Genomic DNA, 21,349 nt, shown 5'->3' on the forward strand with positions numbered 1-21,349 from the left:
TATACAATATTGTATTAAAATCTTTACAAAATCCCAGTATGATTATACAGGATATTGTCAGATCTTATACAATATTGTATTGAAATCTTTACAAAATCCCAGTATGATTATATAGGATATTGTCAGATCTTATACAATATTGTATTGAAATCTTTACAAAATCCCAGTATGATTATATAGGATATTGTCAGATCTTATACAATATTGTATTGAAATCTTTACAAATCCCAGTATGATTGTGCAGGATATTGTCAGATCTTATACAATATTGTATTGAAATCTTTACAAAATCCCAGTATGATTGTGCAGGATATTGTCAGATCTTATACTATATTGTTGAACATTTGAGTCACGAAAAAAATATGTAATATACCCAGCATTAGAGAAGGTAGTATATATCAGATAATACTGACATTAGAATGAAATGGAATTATTTATTGGAAATTTGTACCTACCACGTTGCACTGTACTACACTATTATACTATACTGTACACTACACTATATTATATTGTACTCGGTACTACACTACGCTATATTATATTGTACTCAGTACTACAATACACTATATTATATTGTACTCGGTACTACACTACACTATATTATATTGTACTCGGTACTACACTACACTATATAGTACTCGGTACTACACTACACTATATTATATTGTACTCGGTACTACACTGCACTATATTATATTGTACTCGGTACTACACTGCACTATATCATATTGTACTCGGTACTACACTACACTATATTATATTGTACTCGGTACTACACTACACTATATTATATTGTACTCGGTACTACACTGCACTATATCATATTGTACTCGGTACTACACTACACTATATTATATTGTACTCGGTACTACACTGCACTATATCATATTGTACTCGGTACTACACTACACTATATTATATTGTACTCGGTACTACACTACACTATATTGTACTCGGTACTACACTGCACTATGTCATATTGTACTCGGTACTACAATGCACTATATCATATTGTACTCGGTACTACACTACACTATATTGTACTCGGTACTACACTGCACTATATCATATTGTACTCGGTACTACACTGCACTATATTATATTGTACTCGGTACTACACTACACTATATTATATTGTACTCGGTACTACACTACACTATATTGTACTCGGTACTACACTACACTATATTATATTGTACTCGGTACTACACTACACTATATTATATTGTACTCGGTACTACACTGCACTATATTATATTGTAATCGGTACTACACTGCACTATATCATATTGTACTCGGTACTACACTGCACTATATCATATTGTACTCGGTACTACACTGCACTATATCATATTGTACTCTGTACTACACTACACTATATTGTACTCGGTACTACACTACACTATATTATATTGTACTCGGTACTACACTACACTATATTGTACTCGGTACTACACTGCACTATATTGTACTCGGTACTACACTGCACTATGTCATATTGTACTCGGTACTACACTGCACTATATCATATTGTACTCTGTACTACACTACACTATATTGTACTCGGTACTACACTACACTATATTGTACTCGGTACTACAGTACACTATATTGTACTCGGTACTACACTGCACTATGTCATATTGTACTCGGTACTACACTGCACTATGTCATATTGTACTCGGTACTACACTGCACTATATCATATTGTACTCTGTACTACACTACACTATATTGTACTCGGTACTACACTACACTATATTGTACTCGGTACTACACTACACTATATTGTACTCGGTACTACACTGCACTATATTATATTGTACTCGGTACTACACTACACTATATTGTACTCGGTACTACACTGCACTATATTATATTGTACTCGGTACTACACTACACTATATTATATTGTACTCGGTACTACACTACACTACACTATATTGTACTCGGTACTACACTACACTATATTATATTGTACTCGGTACTACACTGCACTATATTATATTGTAATCGGTACAACACTACACTATATTGTACTCGGTACTACGCTACACTATATTATAGACGAAATGATATATTCCAATCTTTGTAATTAGTAACGTAAGAAACATACATTTAATAAGCTACAGTGATGTTTGGTTTCGCTCTAAGTATATAACTTGCTCTGATTGGAAATTAATATTAATATAAAGATGTACCGGTCACGTCACCATATGTAGCGCCTATGGCTTTCTGTAAAATCAAACTATTGAAGCATGCGCTTGGAAACCATCGTCCTCGAATATTCGATGAAATATGGGAAGTTATTAAGTTGTGGTGGTGTACTTTTGTAACGGAAGTTAGGTTGCAGTGCTATGGTCTATATGAACGGCTGTCAGACAGAATACGACTGGATGTAGCAACATAGACTTTAAGGAGCATGGTAAGGCTACTAAATTGTTTTAGTATAGCTAATTCAGTCTCTGTTAGATGACTTACGAGGAATTCACGCGCTATTTTGATAATAAAAAATATAAAAGGCTAAATAAAGAATACAAATAACATACAGTGCCTTTACTTCTGAAATACACAATATAAACAGAATTCAGTCGAAACTATTCGTTTATATGCACACGACAGAAAATTTAAATACATAACGTGTTGATTATGAAATAGTCCCTTAAGGAAACTTGTAATTCTGGCAGGAAGTAAGCTAGTTGTTAATATCTCGCTTCTGAAACGATGCACACGTGCTTTGTGGCACGAGGAAGTCGTGTAGTTTAGTTCTGTATGTTCCTTGTTCCAGTTACTGGATTGGTTGATGACGACCAACTTGTACCGTTTCTCTAGTTTTAACGATCTCGTTTGTAACGGTAGTTCTTGTCACTTTAACATTTGTAAACTTTGTACATTTTAAAGTAATTATGAAAATAAAACGATTATATAAAAATTCTTGTTTGTAAATTTGACGTCGTAAAAATAAACAGAACAATAACAATATTGTGTTGGTCTAAATTGGTTTTATTGTGGTCTGCTGAATTATTAATAGTAAAATTACAAATTTAAATAGAATCTTATGTGGTAAAGTACTGTACAAATACATTGGAGGTGTTAATACTGAAATAAACAAAACTACATAAATGTTATAGTTTATCAAAACAGTGTTAGTTAACTATTCTTAGTTAATTATATATATTTATGAATCACTATACACTTACAGTTTTTATATATGATCAGCTATAATACAGTTGGTTATAAATGTATTTTAGGCAACACCTTCGGTGTTGTTTTCATACAATCTGTTATTGTGGATATTTAAGTAAAATAAACTCCTAAAGTTTTTTTCTCATTTTTCGTCTGCAGCTTTTACATATTATCCATCAGCAAGATGTAAACATAATTACTTTGTTTATTCATCTAAAGAACTCTAATTGAAGCTACTTCTTTCAAAACAGTATTTCAAGGTTATTTGTACTTGTTTGAGCATCAGTTGACTTCGGAACAACTTTATATTGCTTGCTGGTTGGTCCCTTTATCAAACTACCTACATTTTGTTATTCTAAAATTCATAAGTCTGTAGTTGTTAAGACTTTTAAACAATGTGTACTTTTTGGAACCATTTTGACTACATAGCCAACAATGTATCCTATTGTTCTTCCATAAGTAAGCTGTTCCACCAGACGTGCTCGCCCTTTCTGCCGTGAGGGCGTTATAATGTGACGCCCACACCTGCTATTCTTTAGTAAAAGAGTAGCCCAACAGTTCTCGACAGGTGGTGATAACTAGCTGCCCTCACTTTAGTTTTTCACGGTTAAATTAGGGACAGCTAGCGCAGATTGTCTTCCTGTAGCTTTTCGCTAAATTTAAACATACTGATCATGGTCGTCCTGTTGCAAAATCACACCTATTTATCACACATGCCTAACGCATCTACAGAACCACCGGGAAGTGTCACGTGAGTTTTCGTAACATGTAAGATTGACGTTTATCCTACACAGTGCAGTTTCTACTGATATCATTTTATGGCACATTTATATGCAGCTGTGAACTATTATTAAGCTTGTTATTACAGATACAGGATGACGTGATAATAGCATCATAATAATAATTCCAAGTGGTTTAATTTATGTGTCAAAACACACTTCCAGGGAGCGGTAGAGATAATAAAGATTTGTACAACTGTTCCACAACTAAAGTTAGAAACCCATTAAAGGGTGTTTTACGTCGAATTCCATACTTTCTTTACTCAATGATTCTGTTGGTTGAAAAATAAAATTTTCTGTTTCTAATAGGGCAGCTTTATTCGAACTTTTTACCATAATTTGAGAATACCTAAAGGGCTGTATAAAGTTAACGGTAGATGTTAAACATAAATTTATTTAAGTATTTGTTGAAAAGTTCTGTGTTATCTTGAAATTAAAGTTGATGTTTTAAAAGTTAATTTCCTTGCTTTCACCATTGTTCGTTATTTCCTAAATATAAGCTTTCTTACAAACATCTCCATTTAAAAACATTCACATGTTTCTAACGACAGTTAGCATGTGGAATTATAGAGATTTTGTATTTTTAATTCCTAGGAAGAAAACAAAACGTGTCTGTAAGATTTCTAGCTGAAGTCCATTTCTTTTAATTTGGACGGTTGGCATCTCGGACCATCAAAATCAAATATCACGCTTGTAATTCAAAGATCTGACAGTTTCTGTTTGCATATTGTCACCTTTAACCTGTTATGACAATTGGTGTTCAGGAAAACTGCCATAAACATCAACACATCGCTGGCCAGATATTTTGTATTGTCTTCTGTATCTGTACCAACATCATTCTTTTCAACAAATTCTTTTCGTGTTATTTCATGCCAGTTTCAGCTGTCATTAAAGTGCAGGTAACTCTATTGATTCCTTCTTTTAATATTTTTTTGTCACTAGACAAATATGACAGCTGTAGAACAAAACTGAAAGTACGTCTTACTAAACTGTAGGCTTAAGTGAAGTAAAACTACAGTCTCAAGACTGTAAAAATGGAGGATATGCTTGGCTAGTCAAGTATTCTTCAATTAAGAATCAAAGCTGTTTAAAAGATTTCTAATGGGTGTCAGAAAAGATGCTGTTCAGCGTATTATAATCATTGGTGGAAGATTTTTTTAGCTTGTACCAATACCTTTAACGGAATAAAGATTTGTTTCACACGCACGCCTGTTGTTTTCTTGTGACAACTTTAACTTTTTCTTTGTCGTATTCAAATAATCAACTGTCCTCTCCATTTTATGTTGCTTCAGGACTATCACTTACATACTAGCTTGCATCTAGACGTACATGCTGTGTACATGTTTTACAATTGAAGTAACTGGAACCAGGTGTGCTTGAATTGATGAATTTTCTTACCGAATCTCCTTTTTGTGAAACTGTAAATAAGTCGAATTTAATTAAATAAATAACTTACTTGAGATATTTATGTCTTTTATATTTTTTAAAAATAAGTACTTAATTACATGGACGACATGTTTTATTGTTTGACTATAATTTATTAACTTACCTTCTACACACGTGTTACAGTGCTACTCAAGAAGAAAATATTACATGCAAATACAAAACTGCTAGCACTATTTTTTTGGTTAACTTATACAAATGAATCTCCTTAAACCAGTAATTACGTCATAACTATTACGATCTTACGTTCCTAATCAAATATATAATAAAATACTGTGGATACTTAATTTCAAACTAACAGTTTTTATGTTGATTAGTTTCTTAACAGCACAATAGGTGTAAATGTGATAACGGATTCAAACAAAAAATTAAGCAGGTGAACACGATAGAACATTTCTTAGAATAACCACTTTAACACGATTTTCAACTGTCTTTAAAATAATTTAATAATTAGAATAGCATACTCCTTAGTCATTGTAACAATAATATACCTTTTGTTGGAACTCAAAAAATCAAAATGCAGTAGACAAAGCATTACTTTTCAAGCGGGCGATTTTGAGCTGTTCTGTCAAAACATACTTTTCCTAATGTTCACACACAACTTGTTGGATATTTTCTTTCCGAATATTTAGTTCCATTTTTGCAACAGTATTCATGGAAAGCTGTACGAAGTTTGAAAAATGTATGAGATCAATTGAGTTGGCAACTACTTAAGTACAACATAACTAAAAGAAAATTTCAAGCTTAAAAATGAAAGTTATAATATGTGCTCAAAAGTAGCATAAGTTACCGGTAAGAAACGTTCCTATTATTAGGCCTAAAGTTACAGTATCGAACAGTGTAGTATATTGGTAGTGACATATCGATTTATATAATATATTTATGGGAAGACAACAAAAAGTTAACTTACCAGTAAAATGACACAGGATTAGTCTTAGCCTTTTGTTGCAGTTTCATACCACATACGTATTTTTATTTTCATATTAGCAACACCTAAAATCTCTACACCGCGTCTTAGCATTTGAAAGCACTTCGCTACGAGATAGGATCAACAACATGATCACATTAATAACTTCCGGTGACGTCAGGTCAACGCTCAGTCCATGTCAGTACAGAGATCACTGGTTGTATCCAAGAGTACTAGTCACTGTAGCAACCCTAGAGATTAATGGTTGGACCCAAGTAGTCGCCACTGTAGCAGTCCAAATAAACTGATTTATAATTCACAATGAACAAACTATTCTAACATTAGCAAGATCTTAAGTAGTAGATTATTCTTTTAAGTTACGATATTTTTTGTATGTAATGCATTAACCGTTTCATAGCCATGTAGTTATTGTGGTTGGATTTTTTTTTTTTTTTAAATCTTAAGAGTGTTCATATAAGATGAAGAAGAACGTTAATGGCTATTGTGCATGTACTTAACTTTTTACCAAATTCTAAAGTCACTGCGAAAAGTACAAACATTTTGATATTCGGACATGAATAGTGGAGACCTTACCATCTCGAAGCTGCTCGTTCACCTTCTGGATGTACTTGAAGTCCTTCAACATGTATATGTGTTTTGGTGAGGAAGCTATAGCTAGCAGTTCATCTTTATTAACATCTGCTACGCCAACAGCAAATATTATGTTTCCCTTCTCCTTCAGATCCTTCGCTATCGATAAAGGATCACCATTGTTGCTCTGGCCATCGGAAATCAGAATAATTACCCTATCAAGTAATAATAATAACTGAAAATAATAACTACCCTGTACGTAATAAGAATAATTGAAAATAATAACTACTCTGCCAAATAATAAGAATTATTTAGAATAATAAATACTCTGTCAACTAATAAGAATAATTTAAAATAATAACTACTCTGCCAAGTAATAAGTATTATTTAGAATAATAAATACCCTGTCAATCAATAAGAATAATTTAAAATAATAACTACCCTCTAAAGTATTTCAACATAGAACTACTGAAGAGAATATACGTAAAACTCTGTCACAGACAAACATAATGATATTAATTATACATAACTACAGAGAAGACACATTACACTTATGTTAATTATACACAACTACACAGATAACACGTTACAAAGATATTAATTATACATATATACAGAGACAACACGTTACAATGATATCAATAATATAGAAAACAAGGCAACACTCTACAAAGTTTGTTTGTTTTGTTTTTGAATAAAGCGCAAAGCTACACAATGGGCTATCTGTGCTCTGCCCACCACGGGTATCGAAACCCGGTTTTTAGCGTGTAAGTCCGCAGACATGCCACTGGGGGGCCACTCTATAATGACATTATTTATACAGAAACAAAACAACACGTTACAATGATATTATTGGCCTGGCATGGCCTAACGCGTTAAGGCGTGCGCTTCGTAATCTGAGGGTCGCGGGTTCGCGGCAAACATGCTCGCCCTCTCAGCCGTGGGGGCGTTATAACGTGACGGTCAATCCCACTATTCGTTGGTAAAAGAGTAGCCCAAGAGTCGGCGGTGGGTGGTGATGACTAGCTGCCTTCCCTCTAGTCTTACACTGCTAAATTAGGGACGGCTAGTGCAGATAGCCCTCGAGTTGCTTTGTGCGAAATTCAAAAACAAACAAACAAACAATGATATTAATTACACAGGAAACAAAACAACACATTACAATAATATTTATTATACAGAAAAGAAGACAACATATTGCAACGATATGAACTATACAGAAAAAAGATAACATATTGCAACGATATTAATTATAGAGAAGAAAGACAACATATTGCAACGATATTAATTATACAGAAGAAAGACAACATATTGCAACGATATTAATTATACAGAAGAAAGACAACATATTGCAAAGATATTAATTATACAGAAAACAGGACAACACTCTTCAATGATATTAATTATACAGAAAACAAGACAACACGTTACAATGATATTAATTATAAAGAAAACAAGAAAACACGTTAGAATAATATTAATAACACAGAAAACAAGACAACACACTACAGTGATATTTATTATTCAGAGAATAAGAGCAGGCTCTACAATCATATTAATTATAGGGAAAACATGTTGCCCTGATATTAATTATACAGAAAACATTACAACCCAAAACAATGGTATTAATTATATAGAAAAGAAGACAACACGTTACAATGATATTAATAATATAAAAAACAAGACAACACACTGCAAATGATATTAATTTTACAGAAAACAAGAGAACAAGATACAATGATATTAATTATACAGAAAAGAAGACGACATGTTACAATGATATTAATTATAAAGAAAACAAGACAACACACTGCAATGATATTAATTTTACAGAAAACAAGACAACACACTATATATGTAAAAACGGCTGGGTTTAGATATTTACCTATTACAGAAACAAATTACCATCTCTACTCTAACATAAGAAATATTGTCACCCAATACAAGATAAACTGTGTATATAGACTTACAAAATACCTTCCAAACTTCATCAGGAGGGGATACACGACCATACTTTTTAAAATAAATAGTTTAACTTAAACAATATTATTCTTTATAGCATCTTAACATTTGAAGGATGACATAGCACGACAGTCCCTTTAGAACAATAAAAGTAAACATACTGGGAATTTTCCAGTTTATCCGTTAAGATGAAACTCCGCCTTTTGAAAATTGTCCAGTTATAGGGATTTTATTCATTAATATGCAGTATATTAAGGTTCTAAAAGTTCAAGTACATTGAGAACTAGATTTAGCATATAATTAAGTTAAGCAAAACAGAATAAGAATGTCCACCTACTATTTGACATATCGAATACCGACGAAGCCTTAACAATGAAACCAAACATCATAATAGTCAAGTAGATATAGTTTGTTTTGAATTTTGCACAAAGCTACATGAAGGCTATCTGCACTAGTCGACCCCAATTTAGCAGTGGAAGACTAAAAGGAAGGCAGCTAGTCATCCCACCCACCGCCAACTCTTAGACTACTCTTTACCAACGAATTGTGGGATTGACCGTACCTTTATAACGTTCCCACGGCTGAAAGGGCGAGTATGTTTGGTGCGACGGGAATTCGAACCCGCGATCCTCGGATTACGAGTCGGGTGTCTTAACCACCTGGCCATGCTGGGCCCCCTCAAAGAAAGGTAACACTTAATCATTATTATGAGTAGTAGACTTTTATGTAAACGTATTTAAAGACATGAAGGGAGATGGAAAGTTGTTGTATCCTAAATTTCACGTGCACTACCATTAACCAATTACGTGGTGCGTCAGCCATTATGATAGAGAAACAATACGCACGATTCTAATTACAACAATATTGATATTCTGTTTACATTTATTAAGTTACTGTTTAACAATCAACAATGTGAAGTGAAGAAGGTAGAGTGTCAGTTGATACTTAAATTATCCTCTGAAACTAAATTTATGGAAAGAAGCTACGTGCGATCTATAGGGACGTGAATACGTGCGATCTACCGGGACGTGAAGATAGTACCTGTATATTCCATAATAAACTTCATATCATCAAGAATAGTTAAGCTTAAATAGATAAAAGCATTAAACAGGAAAGGTAACCAGAAAGTGCACATTTGTTTGGAATAATTTCTTGACTGAAAAGAAAGATTGAAAGAAATCCGTTACTTAAACTTCACTTGGTGTATGAACAAAAGTGAAAGGTTGGTCGATGCAAACTAGAGAAACAACGAAATTCATTATTCCATCCGGACTTCCTTACATCCACTTTTTATACGGACATTCCCTTTTCACAAACATTGAATCCCATGGAGGATATGTAATCTTCACAAACATTGAATCCCATGGAGGATATGTAATCTTTTACAAACATTGAATCCCATGGAGGATATGTAATCTTCACAAACATTGAATCCCATGGAGGATATGTAATCTTCACAAACATTGAATCCCATGGAGGATATGTAATCTTGTACAAACATTGAATCCAATGGAGGATATGTAATCTTCACAAACATTGAATCCCATGGAGAATATGTAATCTTGTACAAGTCCATGCGTGTTTTCTACAAATTTTAGGGTGCAAACGTTCACGAATAAAGTTCGTACAATCTGCACTCTTTTATTGGGTGCAATTATTCTAAGTACTTGTATTTAACCACAGGTTTGTTGTAGTTAACTTGATCCAGGACTACATATTACGTGAAAATATTATAACATTTTAAACAAGACATCGAAATGTCCACAAGCCTCTGATACAGTTTCACTTATGTATGGTTTACAGCTGAAGCTTTTGTATATCAATCTTAAAAAATAGTTTTAATGATGTTTTAGTAACGATGTCTCTGTATTACACATCTGACAAGTATTATATGTACTACGTATAGTTTCTGGCAATATGTATGTAAAAACGGCTGGATACCTCTTTCTTTCTTTGTGAACCTGACGATGACCGAAGAAGATCGAAACGTTGTTCGCTCCTCTACATAAAAAAATGTTCTCAAACCAAACCAGCCGTTTTTGCACATATATTTCTCTAGAAGTGGGTTTTCTCGTCATCACTGATTAAGACATCACACTACAGTGATATTAATTATTCAAAGAACAAGAGCAGACTCTACAATCATATTAATTATAGAGAAAAATAGACAACACGTTAGAGTAATATTAATTCTTCAGAAAACAAGACAACACGTTACAATAGCGTTAAATATAGAGAAACCAATGTAACACGTTACAACGCTATTAATTATACAGAAAACAATACAAAACACTACAGTAATATTAATTGTACAGAAAACAAGTTAACACACTAGGATGATACTAATTATACAGAAAAGAAGACAACACTTTACAATGATATGAATTATATAGAAAACAAGACAACACCTTAGAATAATATTAATTATTCAGAGAAAAAGAAAACACGTTAGGATGAAATAAATTATTCAAAAAACAAGACAACACGTTACAATAACATTAATTAAACAGAAAACAAGACAACACGTTACAGTGACATTAATTAAACAGAAAACAAGACAACACATCACAGTGATATTAATTATACATAAAATGTTGTCTCATGTGTGTGTGTTTTTCTTAGAGCAAAGAAAAGAAACAGTGACACTAGTTATAGAGAAAACAGGACAACACCTTAGAATGATAATAATTATTTATGATACAAGACAACACGCTACAATGATAATAATTATTCAGAATAGAAGACAACACGTCAAAATGTTATTAATTGCAAAGCAAACAAGACAACAAGCTACAATAATATTAATTAAACAGAATACATGACAACAAGCTACAATGATAATAATTTTCAGAATAGAAGATAACACGTTAAAATGATATTAATTGTACAGCAAACAAGACGACACGTTAGAATGATATTAATTATAGAAAAAACTAAACACGTTAGAATGATATTAATAAACAGAAAAGAAGACAACATGCTACAATGATATTAAGTAAATGAGACAAGTCTTTACAATGATATTATTTATACAAAAAATAGGACAACATTTTGCTATGATATTAATAAACAGAAAACAAGACAACACGCTACAATGATGTTAATTACACAGACAACAAGACAACTTATTACAGTGATATTAATTATACTTCAAACAAGACAATACTTTAGAATTATATTAATTATACAGAAAACAAGACAACACGCTACTGTTTTTATGAATTTCGCACAAAGCTACTCGAGGGCTATCTGCGCTACCCGTCCCTAATTTAGCAGTGTAAGACTAGAGAGAAGGCAGCTTGTCATCAACACCCACCGCCAACTCTTGTGCTACATTTTACAAATGAATAGTGGGATTGACCGTGGAATTATAACGCTCCCACGGCTAAAAGGGCAAGCATGTTTGGTGCGACCGGGGTTTAAACCCGCGACCTTCAGATTACGAAACGAACGCCTTAACCCACCTGGTCATGCCGGGCCCAAACAATACGCTACAGTGATATTAATTATAGAGAAAATAAGACAACATGCTACAATGATATTAGTTATAAAGAAAACAACGTGTGAATGATATTAATTATACAGAAAAGAACACACTACAGTTATATTAGTTATTCAGAAAATAAGACAACATGCTACAATGATATTAATTATAAAACAACACGTTACAATGATATTAGTTATATAGAAAACAACGTGTGAATGATATTAATTATACAGAAAAGAACATACTACAGTTATATTAGTTATTCAGAAAATAAGACAACATGCTACAATGATATTAATTATTCAGAAAACAGGACAACCGCTTGAATAATATTTATTCTACAGAACACAAGACCCAATGTTACAATAAGCTTAATTATACTGAACACAAGAGGATATTCTAAAATAATATTAATTCTACTGAACACAAGAGAATCTGGTACAATAATATTAATTCTACTGAACACAAGAGAATCTGGTACAATAATATTAATTTTACTGAACACAAGAGAATCTGGTACAATAATATTAATTTTACTCAGCACAAGATAACACGCTACAGTAATATTAATTCTACTCAACATAAGACATCAGGATACAATAATAATAATTCTATAGAAAAGAAGACAATATGGTCCAATAATATTAATTATACGCAACACAAAACAACATGCTACAATAAGTTTAGTTTTTCAGAACATAAGACAGTATACTACAATAAAAATAATTGTACTCACCGTAAAACAGTTTGTTACAATAAGATTAATTCTTCTTACCATGATTGTTTGAGACTCAGTAGGCCTTCTTATAAATAGAAAACGTTTAAGTTGAATTGTGATATTCTGATAGTTTACATAGTTCATAGTGTTTACATTTAAATTTTGGTTTACTTTGGCCCAGTAAACTCAGAGTTAGAGTGCTAACAAGCACACATTTTGTTTTTATATATGTATATATAACTGTTATGTTAACTTTAAAATTGTAGGAAATTATGTTTTTTAGAATATATGATATGGTATATTATAGGATGTAGCACGTTATATTTTACTTTGTACGATATATTATATACCACAATGTAGGACGTGGAATATATTACAATATATGATATGGTATATTATAGGATGTAGCACGTTATATTTTACTTTGTACGATATATTATATACCACAATGTAAGACATGGAATATATTACAATATATGATATGGTATAATATACAGTGTACGAATGAAGCTACTAATAATTAAACTGTTATTATAAAATATTTTAAAGCTTGTCATATCATCGTTCGAATATTAATACACGTGACAGTTTATACCTTAAAACGTACCAACACAAACAGTGTAAATAGAAAGGATTTATCAGACCTGTTAGAATTAGATCGTCCTGTCTTCAGAAGATCACCGGCTTGGATAAGAGCATCTCGTGTGTGTGTCCAGCCCCCACGGTAGCCAATGCTTTTGAGATCCCGAAGTAAAGTGCACATGTTGTTTCCTTGTGTGTTTTTAATATAGTCGATATGAGTCTTATGGCCAGTAGAGAAAGTAACGACAGCTACACGACTTGTGTCAGGAGACACAGTTAACAAACGTGCAATTAATTCCGCAAAAAGAATTTCATGTGGAAAGTTAGGAGCTCCGATGCTGCCCGACTCGTCTAGAAGAAAAACTACATCGTTTTTAGTCTGTTCGTAGGTCTCTAAAGTACCAAGAAACGTTTTGAGTTCTTTATCTAAGTCTAACTGACAAGACGATAGTCCTAAAACACAGAACAATAACAGCAGAGGGAACGTAAATTTGTATTTCATATTGACCAGAGAAATCTCTCAGTGTAACAAAAATATTCCACACAGGGCTACTGAACACTAATCGAGTGATAGCTACAAGTAGTTGTCACGAGCTTATCGTATGGTCTGTGTTATAAGTGAGTACTTCACATTGGAAATCCCCCGGAAGTAAACAAGCATGTGTACAGATGATAACTAAACGAATGTTTGATAAGACGTCTGTCTCTTAGGAAACCGAACTCATAAACAGAAATTACTTTTAGCCCGGAGTATTTATTAAGATAACTAGAACTTGTAACAACCATCACCTATGACGTCTCTTCTTGTAGCGATATATATTACATGTTTATTGTTTATATTTTTTCATGTTATTATATTATTGTTGCTGGTATTTTCCGGGTACATGTTGCACTTTTTTCTGACAGGTTTTATTTGTCTATTCGTCAACAGAATATTTCTTCTTACACGTAAACCATAAATATTTTATCTTCATAAATAACGTTCACAAGTAACAACTACACCATATAATGAAATAAAAATCCTATAACCCAAGCGCCTTCTAAGTGAGGACCTTTCTTCTTCAGGTGTAGACTATAAAAACTTCTTCAACCTACGTTTTTACTAACGTCATAACTGTATAATATACATATATGTATAGTGTAGATTAAATAATAGAAGTGAGGACCTTTCTTCTTCAAGTGTAGACTATAAGAACTTCTTCAACCTACGTTTTTACTAACATCATAACTGTATAATATACATATATGTATAGTGTAGATTAAATAATAGAAGTGAGGACCTTTCTTCTTCAAGTGTAGACTATAAGAACTTATTCAACCTACGTTTTTACTAACATCATAACTGTATAATATACATATATGTATAGTGTAGATTAAATAATAGAAGTGAGGACCTTTCTTCTTCAAGTGTAGACTATAAGAATTTCTTCAACCTACGTTTTTACTAACATCATAACTGTATAATATACATATATGTATAGTGTAGATTAAATAATAGAAGTGAGGACCTTTCTTCTTCAAGTATAGACTATAAAAACTTCTTCAACCTACGTTTTTACTAACATCATAACTGTATAATATAGATATGTGTATAGTGTAGATCTAAATAATAGAAGTGAGGACCTTTCTTCTTCAAGTGTAGACTATAAAAACTTCTTCAACCTACGTTTTTACTAACATCATAACTGTATAATATACATATATGTATAGTGTAGATTAAATAATAGAAGTGAGGACCTTTCTTCTTCAAGTGTAGACTATAAAAACTTCTTCAACCTACGTTTTTACTAACATCATAACTGTATAATATAGATATGAGTATAGTGTAGATCTAAATAATAGAAGTGAGGACCTTTCTTCTTCAGGTGTAGACTATAAAACTTCTTCAACCTACGTTTTACTAACATCATAACTGTATAATATAGATATATGTATAGTGTAGATTAAATAATAGAAGTGAGGACCTTTCTTCTTCAAGTGTAGACTATAAAAACTTCTTCAACCTACGTTTTTACTAACATCATAACTGTATAATATAGATATGTGTATAGTGTAGATCTAAATAATAGAAGTGAGGACCTTTCTTCTTCAAGTGTAGACTATAAAAACTTCTTCAACCTACGTTTTTACTAACATCATAACTGTATAATATAGATATGAGTATAGTGTAGATCTAAATAATAGAAGTGAGGACCTTTCTTCTTCAGGTGTAGACTATAAAAACTTCTTCAACCTACGTTTTTACTAACATCATAACTGTATAATATAGATATGTGTATAGTGTAGATCTAAATAATAGAAGTGAGGACCTTTCTTCTTCAAGTATAGATTATAAAAACTTCTTCAACCTACGTTTATACTAACATCATAACTGTATAATATAGATATGTGTATAGTGTAGATCCAAATAATAGAAGTGAGGACCTTTCTTCTTCAAGTATAGATTATAAAAACTTCTTCAACCTACGTTTATACTAACATCATAACTGTATAATATAGATATATGTATAGTGTAGATTAAATAATAGAAGTGAGGACCTTTCTTCTTCAGGTGTAGACTATAAAAACTTCTTCAACCTACGTTTTTACTAACATCATAACTGTATAATATAGATATGTGTATAGTGTAGATCTAAATAATAGAAGTGAGGACCTTTCTTCTTCAAGTGTAGACTATAAAAACTTCTTCAACCTACGTTTTTACTAACATCATAACTGTATAATATAGATATGAGTATAGTGTAGATCTAAATAATAGAAGTGAGGACCTTTCTTCTTCAGGTGTAGACTATAAAAACTTCTTCAACCTACGTTTTTACTAACATCATAACTGTATAATATAGGTACATGTATAGTGTAGATCTAAATAATAGAAGTGAGGATCTTTCTTCTTCGGGTGTAGACTATAAGAACTTCTTCAACCTACGTTTTTACTAACATCATAACTGTATAATATAGATATGTGTATAGTGTAGATCTAAATAATAGAAGTGAGGACCTTTCTTCTTCAAGTGTAGACTATAAAAACTTCTTCAACCTACGTTTTTACTAACATCATAACTGTATAATATAGATATGTGTATAGTGTAGATCTAAATAATAGAAGTGAGGACCTTTCTTCTTCAGGTGTAGACTATAAAAACTTCTTCAACCTATGTTTTTACTAACATCATAACTGTATAATATACATATATGTATAGTGTAGATTAAATAATAGAAGTGAGGACCTTTCTTCTTCGGGTGTAGACTATAAAAACTTCTTCAACCTACGTTTTTACTAACATCATAACTGTATAATATAGATATGTGTATAGTGTAGATCTAAATAATAGAAGTGAGGACCTTTCTTCTTCAAGTATAGATTATAAAAACTTCTTCAACCTACGTTTATACTAACATCATAACTGTATAATATAGATATGTGTATAGTGTAGATCTAAATAATAGAAGTGAGGATCTTTCTTCTTCAAGTATAGACTATAAAAACTTCTTCAACCTACGTTTATACTAACATCATAACTGTATAATATAGATATGTGTATAGTGTAGATCTAAATAATAGAAGTGAGGACCTTTCTTCTTCAAGTGTAGACTATAAAAACTTCTTCAACCTACGTTTATACTAACATCATAACTGTATAATATAGATATATGTATAGTGTAGATCTAAATAATAGCAATATTTAAACGTATGTTTTACGTATTGCTTACTAGCTGGTGTATCCATCATGATAAGTGAAAGGTTATCTTGGGACGTGAAAAGTTGTTTCCCTTATATATATCTGTAAAAAACACCCACAGAAATTGATAGTTATGTAGCAGCTAGAGCAGTACACGTTTTTAGTTTTGTAACAGCTAGAGCAGTAGACCTTTAGTTTTTAGCAGCTAAAGCAATAGACTTTTAGTTTTGTAGCAGCTAGATAACTGGTTCTCTAGTTCGATAACAGCTACAGCAGTAGACCTTCCTTACATTTGTAGTAGCTAAAGCAATATACCTTTAGTTTTGGAACAGTTAGAGCAATAGACCTCTAGATTTGTAGCAGCTAGAGCAGTAAAACTTCTTTAGTTTTGTAGCAGTTAGAGCAATAGACCTCTAGATTTGTAGCAGCTAGAGCAGTAAACCTTCTTTAGTTTTGTAGCAGTTAGAGCAGTAGACCTTTAGTGTTATATGGACTAGAGCCGCAGACTTTCATTAATTTCTCAGTAGCTAAAGCATTATAACTTATTCAGCTTTTTATCAACTAGAGCAGTAGGCCCCTAATTTTTATAGCAGCTGAAGCATTAGACCTTTTTTTAGTTTTGTATCAGCTAGAGCAGTGAACCTTTACATTTGTAGCAGTTAGAGCACCAGACTTTTAGTTTGCTAGCAGGTAGAGCAGTACACTTTGATTAGTACTGTATCACCTAGAAGCCTATACCTTTAGTTTTGTAGCAGCTAGCGCAGCATACTTGTAGTTTTGTAGCAGCTAGAGCAGTAGACCTTTAGTTTTCTATCAGCTCGAGCAATGGACCATTAGTTTTGTAGTAACGAGCGCAGTATACCCATGGTTTTAAAACAGCTAGAGCAGTATATATTGTTTAGTTTTGTGGCATCTAGAGTGCAGATGTTTAGTTTTGTAGCAGCTAAAGCAATAGAACGTCTTTCCTTTTGTAGCAACTAGAGCATCAGACCTTTAGTTTTGTAACAGCTAAGCCATAGACCTTTAATTTTTTATCAGCTAAAGGAGTAGACCTATAGTTTTCTATTCCCTAGAGCAGTAGATCTTTAGTTTGTAGCAGCTAGAAGAGTAGACTTTCTTTAGTTTTCTAACATCTAGAGCAGTAGACCTTTAATTTTGTAGCAGCCATAGTAGTAGATCTTTAGTTTTGAAACAACTAGAGCAACAAATCTTCTTTAATTTTATAGAAGCTAGAGCAGTAGACCTTTATTTTTGTAACACCTATAGCAGTAGACCTTTAGTTTGTAGCAGCTAGAGCAGTAAAGGTTATTTAATTTTGCAGGAGCTAGTGGATTAGACCTTCTTGAATTTTGTAGAAGCTAATGCAGTAGACTTCTAGGTTTCTATCAGTTAGAGCAGTAGCCCTTCTTCAGTTTTGTAAGCTAGAGCAGTGGACATTTACATTTGAAACAGCTAGAGCAGTAGACCTTTAGTTTTGTACCAGATAAAGCAGTAAACCTTCTTTACTTTTGCAACAGCAAGAATAGTAGACCTCCTTTAATTTTATAGCAGCTAGAGCTGTAAACATTTAGTTTTGTAGCAGCTAGAGCTGTATACATTTGATTTTGTAGCAGCTAGAGCTGTGAACATTTGATTTTGTGGCACGTAGAACTGTGGACATTTAGTTTTGTAGCAGCTAGAGCTGTGAACATTTGGTTTTGTAGTAGCTAGAGCTGTGGACATTTAGTTTTGTAGCAGCTACAACGGTAAGTCTTCTTTAGTTTTGTAGTAGTTTGAACACTAAACCTTCTTTAGTTTTTAGGAGTTAGAAAGTTTTTCATGTTTTGAATGTCGATTATTAATTTTGTTAACTGCAAATCTAATAACATAATACTCGTTCGACGAAACAAGCGTATTTCGTCACATAAAGAACGTTATTTTTATTTACTCTTTCGCAACTTTAAGACGGAACTAAGTGATTTAATCGTGTTAAATTCCACGAAATGGAAGTGAAGGTCGTCTTTTGTCATAAAGTCTCTTTCATGATTTTAATACAAAGACTGATTATTGTGAGTGAAAGGTATATCTGAATGGGCTATTGATTTTAAAACTTGTACAAACTCAACGTTGTTTTTAACTTTGTTTTTGTTTGTTTGGGAATTTCGCACAAAGCTACTCGAGGGCTATCTGTGCTAGCCGTCCCTAATTTAGCAATGTAAGACTAGAGGGAAGGCAGCTAGTCATCACCACCCACCGCCAACTCTTGGGCTACTCTTTACCACCGAATAGTGGGATTGACCGTAACATTATACACCCCCACGGCTGGGAGGGCGAGCATGTTTAGCACGACGCGGGCGAGAACCCGCGACCCTCGGATTACGAGTCGCACGCCTTACGCGCTAGGCCATGCCGGGCCTTGTTTTTAACATGATGTGTGCTAGATACAACTAATATATATTCCTTCAATATTCCCATTTCGTATTAAAATATTTCTTGTCTTGCTTGTTTTTATGATAAAAGATGATTTTTCTGGTAATATAGAAAACTCATGCAACACATTTTTTTAATAATATCATGATAACCTATCGTTCCACTGTAAAACAAAATTTATAAACTATTCTATGTATCTACATTTTCATTTAAAATGTATTCGATATCTCGATGTCCCTCTTGCTGGTTTTAAAACCCGTCATTCTACTCAGATTACATTTATTCTTATCATGGCTCACCGTGTTACCAGACTGTATACACCAGAGAAAATTATCTTAGCTAATTAGGTCTGATCTCATAAAGAGTTTTCAGTTGTACATAACATTGTTGTAATCTTCACGTTCTCATGAAACAAGAACTTCCAAGGAGTATCTAACTCGACGAAACTCATGAACCCATTATATTACTATTAGGTTAATTCTATTTCATCTCAACTTACAACCAGATCTTACACAGTGAATCACAATAAAAACAACAAAACGATCTTAAATTTTATTTCTATATTATTTTATTATATAATTAATTTCACTTTACTGAACATTAGTTTTACTGCAAATTCTTAAAACTGTTATCAATGTGACATTCCTTACCAAATTACGTTGTTCTGAAGACAAATGTTTAAACTGAGTAACAATGGGTTTTACTCTCCTTACCAAATTACGTTGTTCTGAAGAAAATGTTTAAACTGAGTAACAATGGGTTTTACTCTCCTTACCAAATTACGTTGTTCTGAAGAAAATGTTTAAACTGAGTAACAATGGGGGTTACTCTCCTTACCAAATTACGTTGTTCTGAATACAAATGTTTAAACTGAGTAACAATGGGGGTTACTCTCCTTACCAAATTACGTTGTTTTGAAGACAAATGTTTAAACTGAGTAACAATGGGGGTTACTCTCCTTACTAAACTACGTTGTTCTCAAGACAAATGTTTAAACTGAGTAACAATGGGGGTTACTCTCCTTACCAAATTACGTTGTTCTGAAGACAAATGTTTAAACTGAGTAACAATGGGGGTTACTCTCCTTACCAAATTACGTTGTTTTGAAGACAAATGTTTAAACTGAGTAACAATGGGGGTTACTCTCCTTACTAAACTACGTTGTTCTCAAGACAAATGTTTAAACTGAGTAACAATGGGGGTTACTCTCCTTACCAAATTACGTTGTTCTGAAGACAAATGTTTAAACTGAGTAACAATGGGGTTTACTCTACTTTCCAAATTACGTTGTTCTGAAGATAAATGTTTAAACTGAGTAACAATGTGGTTTACTCTTCTTACGAAATTACGTTGTTCTGAAGACAAATGTTTAAAGTGAGTAACAATGGGGATTACTCTCCTTACCAAATTACGTTGTTCTGAAGATAAATGTTTAAACTGAGTAACAATGGGGGTTACTCTCCTTACTAAACTACGTTGTTCTCAAGACAAATGTTTAAACTGAGTAACAATGGGTTTTACTCTCCTTACCAAATTACGTTGTTCTGAAGAAAATGTTTAAACTGAGTAACAATGGGGGTTACTCTCCTTACCAAATTACGTTGT

The 21,349-nt window shown here is 32.6% G+C and overlaps 2 protein-coding genes across 2 annotated transcripts in view; one reads left to right on the forward strand and one right to left on the reverse strand.

Moving 5' to 3' along the window:
* Window positions 1-14,384, reverse strand: part of LOC143251822 (sushi, von Willebrand factor type A, EGF and pentraxin domain-containing protein 1-like) — a 67,992-nt gene extending 53,608 nt beyond the window's left edge. Inside the window, exons 1-2 of the mRNA XM_076503062.1 lie at window positions 13,718-14,384; window positions 6,910-7,121 (exon numbers count right to left, since the gene is read on the reverse strand). Coding sequence (XP_076359177.1) covers window positions 6,910-7,121; window positions 13,718-14,157 — 652 coding nt within the window. The 5' untranslated portion in view covers window positions 14,158-14,384. The remainder of the gene's footprint in view (window positions 1-6,909; window positions 7,122-13,717) is intronic.
* Window positions 14,385-19,015: 4,631 nt separating this feature from the next.
* The window catches only part of LOC143251828 (major facilitator superfamily domain-containing protein 6-like), a 50,190-nt gene continuing 47,856 nt past the window's right edge, over window positions 19,016-21,349 (forward strand). The window contains exon 1 of the mRNA XM_076503075.1: window positions 19,016-19,080. The gene's annotated coding sequence lies outside the window, so the exon portion shown is untranslated. The remainder of the gene's footprint in view (window positions 19,081-21,349) is intronic.

The sequence above is a fragment of the Tachypleus tridentatus genome, chromosome 6 (genome assembly GCF_004210375.1).
Source record: "Tachypleus tridentatus isolate NWPU-2018 chromosome 6, ASM421037v1, whole genome shotgun sequence".
In the NCBI taxonomy this organism is placed as follows: Eukaryota; Metazoa; Arthropoda; class Merostomata; order Xiphosura; family Limulidae; genus Tachypleus; species Tachypleus tridentatus.